Source organism: Caenorhabditis briggsae (genome assembly GCF_000004555.2).
Source record: "Caenorhabditis briggsae complete genome, chrX, whole genome shotgun sequence".
NCBI lineage: Eukaryota > Metazoa > Nematoda > Chromadorea > Rhabditida > Rhabditidae > Caenorhabditis > Caenorhabditis briggsae.
The window spans coordinates 16,689,172-16,697,653 of record NC_013491.2 but is presented as its reverse complement, the minus strand read 5'-3'; the positions used below and the strand labels follow the sequence as shown (position 1 = coordinate 16,697,653).

The following is an 8,482-nucleotide window of genomic DNA, read 5'->3' as shown; positions in this document are numbered from 1 at the left end:
GAGGAATATGATGGTGGTTGTGGTGGTGTTGGTAGTGGAAGAAGTAAGTGGGAGAATCGAGGACTACGCAGAGAGGAGAGTAAAGAGTAAGAACCGTCGCAACGGACGATGTGGACGGGGGGTCTGGTAGGTTTTGGCCTACCAGATGCGTACCCTCGCTAGGACACGGCTGCCTGACCTCGCATATTTAACACAGGAAATAGGGAAGAAGGCGACACTGTCTGCCTGGTTATTGTTATTCGGTGAGGAAAATCGGAGGAGGTGTGATGGCGAGATGAAGGAAGTGCGACAAATTGGCCCGATTCCGATTGCGTTTCGGCTAATAACAGATGATTTATCCCGGGAGAAGAAAATAAAAACAATAACAAAAAACAATAACAATCAACGGAATCGGACAGGAAAACAGGCTCTCTAGCTTCACCATTGAACGCATCTATATTTTAGCTACAAATACTAATTAGCCAGGATCCAAGTTCGGGTGACATTTCTAAAAAATCCGCCAATCAGTGAAAGAAATGTGATTTTACTCAGTTTCCTTTTTCTTTCTGAGGTACCAAAACCTTTACTATTTATGAAGAAGGGCCTCTCTATGTTTTATTTTGAGTCAATTTATCTCAATTCCTGTAAAAGATATGAAAAAGTTGTCAACTGATAACTTTTTAATCATATTATTAAAAACATTTTATCAGTTGACATATTTTTCATATTTTGCATAGAAATTGAGATATTTGAGTTCAATGTTGACAGATTTCGACAGACCATCCTGTTACAGGCTTTCGGTATTAAAGAGTCATCACAATTAAAAAAAATTTTATTGATACGGGATAATAATTTCAAAAACGTTAAGTCAGTAGACATGAAGCCATTTTTAGAATTTGAAGATTTCTGACATCGACAACAGAAAGTATCACTCAAATTTAATTTTTTCGGACAAACAAAAAGAGTGTTACACCATATCATCAGTATGGTAGAGCAATTACCTCAGGGAGTGTTATGTATAATCAACTAGCATTTGTGTTCGAAAATTTTGTCTTTTAACGAGTCATGTTTAACAGAAACAAGTTCCAGAAAGGTTAGAATTCATACATTCTGCATTTTTTTTAATGGAACATCACATTATACTTGCGCAGTGCAACCCTAATCATTTCGGTTTCCACAGAAGACAACAAATTTTGTCAAAATACTGTCAAAAAATTTTAGTTTGCGAATTATTGACATCTCGTGCAGAAGTCAAAGTAGTTCAGTTCTTTGTGCAAGTAGAAAACAGGCGTATATTAAAGAAAATAGGGAATTTTGAGAAAAAAAACAGTTTACCATCCGTACAAAATCAAAATGGATGCTTTGCTTTAGAAAGCGATCATTCCGAATACTCTATCAGAAAAAAAAGATCTGAGTACCACATTTGCTCTAGTAAAACTGTAGTTGCATTTTGAACTCAATTATCTCGGTTCCTATTTGAGATATCAAAAATCTGTCAATTAAGAAAATGTTTATCGTAATATTACCACCATTTTGTAAGTTTTCAAGTTCCCACTACCTTTTATAGGAATCGAGATATGTAACGTTAAACAATACAGATCTGTCATTTTACGTTTCATAGAACATTTGTAAAATTATAATTGAAATTTTTGAGGAAACATTTCCTGGAGAATCTAATTGAATATAGTATTTTGTTGCTTTTCTCGAAATAGTGTGACATAGAACACGAAACCTTTCTTTGCAAGCATTTGGTTTGTTAATATTTACCAGATTATCAGGAAATGATCGAGAGCACTTGCCAAACAATGCTTCATAGAGAACCGATTAGGCGAACTTTTTCAAAGAATCAATGACCAGAAGATCCAGAAACAAAAAAGTAATAAATCTTGGATTATAACGTTCTATCAGATTGATGATGTGTACATGTCTCAACTAACCTGTCACGCGAGAACGTCGAATGTCCGGTAAAACTGAGCAGACTTGTCAGACTGAGACGTGAGCCACACTTCCGCGACGGACGATGATTCGGGGCAATCGTACCCACATTGGCAACACTCGAACTTTCTGTCGACTTGGTAGGCGTGGCTCTGATTTGACACGGTCGCGTCGCCGACGCCTCCTCTGATATTTTGCGACGATTTTGGACCGGAGAGATCGACGCCGCTGCCGTTGTTGTGTGGCGAATTGGCTGCGATTCGGCTGAAATTGACACATTTCATCTTTCCCTTTGCCGCTTCTCCATTTTCTCCATTTTCTGTTTTCTTATTTTTTTTCTCTTTCCTAGTATTCTGCTTGTTTGCTTGTTAGTCTTTTGTGAGTCAGGGAACACACGAATACAAGAGATCACTTACTACTTGGTTCCTCCTCCACCAATGGATCCAGACCGCATTTGCTGGAGCTCATAACCTGAAAAAAGATTTTTAAAAACAATAGAACTCAAAAAATATATGATTTTCATACGAGAGGAGAGCTGAACGTGAATGAGGAATCGTGAGAAAATGGGAACAAGCGTGGAAAAATATGGAAAATGAAAAATGAAAAACAAGGAGCGGAAATTAGAAAATCTTACATGACAGACATGTGAATTTTTAAACAATAACAGGAAATAAAAAAAATAAGAACATTTATATGAATATGAATATTTCACAATTAACTGATCACTGAAAAAAGTATAGGATTTCCAAAAAATTTGAGATATTCTAGAAAAAAGACATTTAACGTCTTACAAGAGGAATGACAAATCTAAAGTTCCTCTCTCATCTTATTTTTTTTTCTTCTCAATCCAAATCTTCTCGCACCTACTCGAAAAAAAGGACTTTAGAAAATCTCATCTCACAGAGGATTATTGAAAAGTGCGCGAATCCATGAGAATCTGAAATAAATACGTGAATTCCTTGAGATTTTCTCAATCGATGAGATTTATTTATCCACCTGGTGAACTTTCCAGAATAGGTGACGTTTAAAAAAGAAAGTAAAGAAATTCAGAATCGCTATAAAGTGATGGACATAAAAAGAAGGAAAAAAAGAATTTCGAAAAACGAAAAAAGAAATAAAACGTTTCCGCAAAGCGCGGTGGCAACCGATTTGTAAGCAATGTGAAGCAGCTGCGATGGATATCAAATATGGATTGAGAATGAGATGAAGGAAAAAAATATGGAAAAATAAGAGGCAAAAAAGAAATGGATTATGCGGCGGTGGAGGAAATCGTTGTCATGTGGTAGGAGGGATTGGTGGTCAACCAATTCTAACTTGATAAGTATCAGAAAACAGGAATCCCAGATATTTCTAGTGTGTGTGTGTGTTTTTTTGAAACCAAGGATTAGATAATACGTCAGAGCAGCTGTTTTTGGAATTGGAGAGTTTTGAAAAGCTAATTAGATTTTTAATGTTGACCTGCCAAGATTTTACTGGGCAGGTGTGAAATACGAGAACGAAAAAAAACTATTTCCAAAAATAATTTCTAATATAACTCATAAAAATTTAGAGCCGTGATTGAAATCTCATAGAAATTGATATTTGATGAATTATCAAACAGAAAAATATCATATAGGAAAATTCTGCCGCAAATTGATAGTCCAGCTGATTGGACAAAATTTAGAGCAAAACAATTTTTATCATAATATCATAAGTGTTTTGTCAATTAGCAAATTTCCGATATTTTAAATTGGAATTAAGATTATTGAGCTTGAACTTGACAGCTCAAATAACAGGTTTCATGGTATTTATGATAATTTTTTTTTGTCGACAAATTTTTTCAAATGATTGATGATTCGAAAAAAATTATGCGAATTTTTGTTAAATTTTGGAAAAAATGAGACAGATGGTAAACCGCTTCAATTTTTGCAATAAAATCATGTAAAAATCAAAGAAAAGTAAGGCTAAAAACTGTAAAAGTTTGATTCCCGCTAAATAATAGTCTGAAATGTTCAATTTTTCAAAAATTGTTGCTAACAACTTGCAAATCGTTGTTATAAAATTATGATATACTACGAAATACCCCGATTTGAAATAATTTTTTTTCTATTTTGACAGATTGATTCTCAGCATTTTGCCAAATAACAAACTAACAATAATCTTATCAAGCAGGAAAAAAGAGAATAAAAAAGTAAGTAAAGCGAACAATGAAAGAGCGAAAAAAAAGAACCAACGCTTTTTGCGCGTGAGGACCTCAACTGCTTCTGCCTGAGTAGTAACATAGTGGGGTCCCACAACACACACTCAATCATTGGGGCGCGTTTGCTCAGCGGGGCCGAGGGACTATGAGTCATAAAGAGAGAAGTGATACACAAGGAGCGTGAGCAGCACACTTTTCTCTTATCCACCGCACCCCGGCTCTCTCTCCCCCCCCCCCCCCTCTCTCTCTCTCTCTCTCTCTCTCTCTCTATCTCTATCTTATGCTCTCTCTAAAAACTACCAGTCTCCATCTGTCGTTTTTCTTTTTGATCCACATTTATGGTGCTTCTTGAGACGTGTGTGTTGTCTTGGAGCATCAGAAGATTAGTTCCTTGGTGGTTGGACTGGCAGGATTATTACTGGATTTGAAATTCGTGGGAAACATCATAAGGACATATAACTTAAATAGATGAGAACAGGATGATGTAATACAATTTTAAAGAAGTGTTCGGGCTCTCAACGTTTGGAAATCGATATAGTTTTTATGTGAAAAAAAAACGTTTTAGGTGAAGAAAAAAAATGAGGAAAATAGACCCAGACACATATTCGATTTGACGGCAAACACACGTGAATATGATACTTTCATTGGGCGGCTAAGAAAAATAAATGTGAAAAGCTCAGAAAAACAATTGACAAAAAGAATTCCCAGAAGTTCACGTAGGAACTCTTTGCTCCATGGTTGAAAAAAAATATCGATCAAATGAAAACACAAGAAATTTCTTAGAATTATCATAATATATCTTCAGAGTCGATGGAGACACACAAATCATTCTGTGTACAAACGTCCCATCGAGAATTCGAAACACAGGAATGTTCCATCATCGTCATGATCACATGTCACATAGACCCGTCATGTATCTTTGTCCTTCACAGTGGGACGACAATTGTAAACGATATCATTTGTAGAGCTCTAGAAATGTGAACACTGAGATGCTACGAGTTTTTTTGGGAGGTACAAACGTCGAGGTGGATTTATAAACGTGGTTATTTTGAGTGTTCCTTATCCACTTGTTCCAAGGTTGATTTCAGTTGAAGTGCACTAGGGGTTCAAAAAAGAAATCCAATTAAAAACTAGCAAAAAAAACAGCAGCGGAAACATTATAAAGATCCTAATAAATGCGTACTGTATTTTTTACAAGAAAACCTGCAGAATTGATTTTGTACATTTTTTGAAAAGAGACGAAATATTTATTTTTGATAGAACACTAACTTTTGGAATGAACAAGTTAATGAAAAAATGTTATTAGGACTAAACATCTAAATGTCTCGTTCAAAATTTTTGTTGGACCAATAATGTTTTAGTTACTGTTATTCGAAGCGGATCACTTAAATTTAGGTGATCTTGTTTTTGAATTTCTAAGGTCCAAACTTTTTGAAAATCCAAATTTTTCTGTGAGTCTGATATCTGAAACACCAGGGTTTGAGGAGGATAAGAATTTGGAGAACAACATAAGAATTTTAAGAATACGGATTTTTCTTTGAGATCCCAGATATTTAGGAAACAGAATTTTCTCAAGGACCAACATTTTTTAAGACTAGCATGTTTTTTGAACCAAATTATTTAAATTAATTAATTTTTTTAGAACCAGTATTTTTTCAAGGAATAAGGACCAGGATTTACCGTAAAACCTCTAATAGAACGACACCCGGATCGTCCACTTTGAGCCTATATATCTCACTTCTTTTGAAAGATATCAAAAAGTGGTTAACTAGTAAAATGTTTATCAGGATATCAGCAACATTTTACTAGTTAGCCACTTTTTGATATCTTTCACAGAAAATGAGATATATAGGCTCAAAGTGGACGATCCGGGTGTCGTTCTATTTGAGGTTTTACGGTATTAAGGGCCAAAAGTTTTTATGATTCAATTTTTTTGATTAACAGATTTTTTTCAAAAGTCAGATTTTTTCTAAGGGCCAGAATTTCATAGTAGAGCCAGAAGTTTATTAGTAGGAAAGCAATTATCAGCAATATAAAATTCAACTTCAGGAAAAAAATTAATGTCCATTCTTGGTTTCCGATTGATGATGTCTCTCCTCAGTCTCCTTCTCATGGTCATCCAACGATTTCGGTGTGAACGCATATGGCAAAAGCCCATAGGAAGTGGTCTCGATGATTTGGTCGCTTGTCGAGGATCCCAGAATGACCTGAACGAAAAATTGACACTTGACACCAAAAAGCCGTGGGCGGTCATAAAAACAAGTCATGCGGAATATTGAAATTCGGTAGTAGACTTTGCAGGTTGAAGGAAAACACTCATTACGACTCTTAGTATTCTCATTTCACTGAATTTTCCCTTCTATATATTATAATTGTTTCCGTTGAGTTGGTGAAAAAAACAACAGCGAAATTTTATAGATAGATTCTTCTTCATAGTTTATTTTGTTTTTATATTTTGACTGGCCTATGTTCATACCTTGTAGTCTCCGAATTCAATCAGAAACTGCCGGCAGATTCCACATGGAGAGCATGGTTCCTCCAATTCGGTAGCTGAAAACCTTTTATTAGTTTTCAAAGTTCTCAAACTCTTTGAGCATTTTCCTCTTTATGTTCTAAAAACTTTCCATTTTCACTTTTTCTCCTCCATTCCAGGCAAGTCCCCACTCACCTATCGCAATCATTTTGAATTTCCTGTGTCCCTTAGTCAGTGCTGTAACCACTGCGCTCCTTTCCGCACAAATGGTTGCTCCGTATGACGCATTTTCATGGTTGGCTAAAATTGAACATCATAAGGGCTGATTAGAAATTTGTGAGAGTGTGCATTAATCCATCTGGAGCCCCATGTTTCCTTTTGCACTTTGAATTTCACGCATTTACTAATGAGCTAGACGCTTATAAAAGCTCAGACTCTCTCCACCCACCTCCGATGATAATTTCGCCGTCCTCACAGACCAGAGCTGCTCCCACTTTAAAGTTGCTGTACTTGCTGTAATAATTTTTTTGAAATTTTTTGACTTCAGTTTGAACAATTTTACCAGTAAGCTCTTTCCATTGCTTCCACAGCCTTGTCCACCAATTTTTGCTCGAACTCTGAGAGGTCAGCCTTAGCAGTAGTCATTTTGAAACTCTGTAATTGAAACTTATTGTAGCTAATTCAAAAAATTTTTTTTTGAAAATGTGGAAAATGAATTGGAAACGAATTGGTTTGTGGAATTTCCTAACCACGTGGTCTCTAATAATTGTGAAAACTAATATTGAATCGAAAAGTAAATATTTGCAATGAGAATTTCGCTAACTGCTTCCGCTTCAATGAGTTTAGTTTTACAAGTTTAAATTTTTAGAATTTTTCTAAAAAACTATCTTGACTGTTAAATTCAAAAGATCACAAGATCAAATGTAAACCACAAAGAAATGTTTTCATGATCCCCATTCACCCATTTTCCATCATCATCATCAAGGAAATCAGTCCTTTCGATATGTACTGTGAATGGGGAAAGAGTGGTGATATGGGCGCCTATTTATACATGTCAGGACAGGCCACGCGGGATGATAATGATGAGAAAAAGTTAAAGAAATAAAAGACACACTCTTGCGTCTTTTACGATTCGCTGAACCAATTTTAGTTATCATTGATAACAGAGGTTCAAGATCCATTAGGAAGATACTTTTAAAAAAAAACAGGCCATGAACGTAGATCATTTCTTTTCTGTTCATTGATCCAATATCAAAGTTCTGGTCCATTCCTGCTTTGCTACATTCGAACTACAAAAGCTTTTTTGACAGCTTTTGCATACTATTCCACTCGAAATGACATTAATCTGTCTAAAATCCATAGGCACTGTGTTATCAGTGTGTTTCAGCACTAAAAATGTTGCCAAATGTTTGGCGCGCTGCGAATGATAAGCAGAAATTGTTGCCAAAATTTTGAATTGTAATTTGATCACCGTTGAAATTATACGGTGAAAATCGTTTGCAGAGACAAAGAGGACAACAAGAGAATTTACGTCGGCCGCTATAATAAACACGCTTTCAGAACAAAAAATCATTGAACTGTGCTGATCTTATGTAGTTTGTAGTCATGACTGCCTTCTAACTTGTATAGAATTCATGACGCTGAGAATCGAAACCTTCAAAAACGAACGCTCTTTGAAACTTTATGAAGTAACCCTAATTCAGTCTAATTACAGTGCCGCTCAATGAGATAAACAAAACCATTTTTTCAATAGATTTCGACCATTTTCAGGTCTCTGCAGTTCTGTTGTCAAGTGTCAGATCTTTTTAGTGGGTGTAAAACAGATAGATTAAAAACTTTGGATTCATAGAATTTTTTGGAAAAATCCTATTTTTCAGTTATTCGCAGATTTCTGAAAGGTATCCTTATTTGGACCG

At 35.5% G+C, this 8,482-nt stretch overlaps 1 protein-coding gene across 1 annotated transcript; it reads right to left on the bottom strand.

The window, feature by feature from the left end:
• Positions 1-6,150: 6,150 nt before the first annotated feature.
• Cbr-cdd-1 lies at positions 6,151-7,211 on the bottom strand (the record flags this gene model as incomplete). Its single annotated transcript, XM_002645423.1, has 5 exons — positions 6,151-6,300; positions 6,570-6,643; positions 6,762-6,866; positions 7,015-7,079; positions 7,129-7,211. 5 exons carry the CDS (start codon positions 7,209-7,211, stop codon positions 6,151-6,153), a joined length of 477 nt encoding a protein of 158 aa, XP_002645469.1.
• Between the last annotated feature and the right edge of the window lie 1,271 nt (positions 7,212-8,482).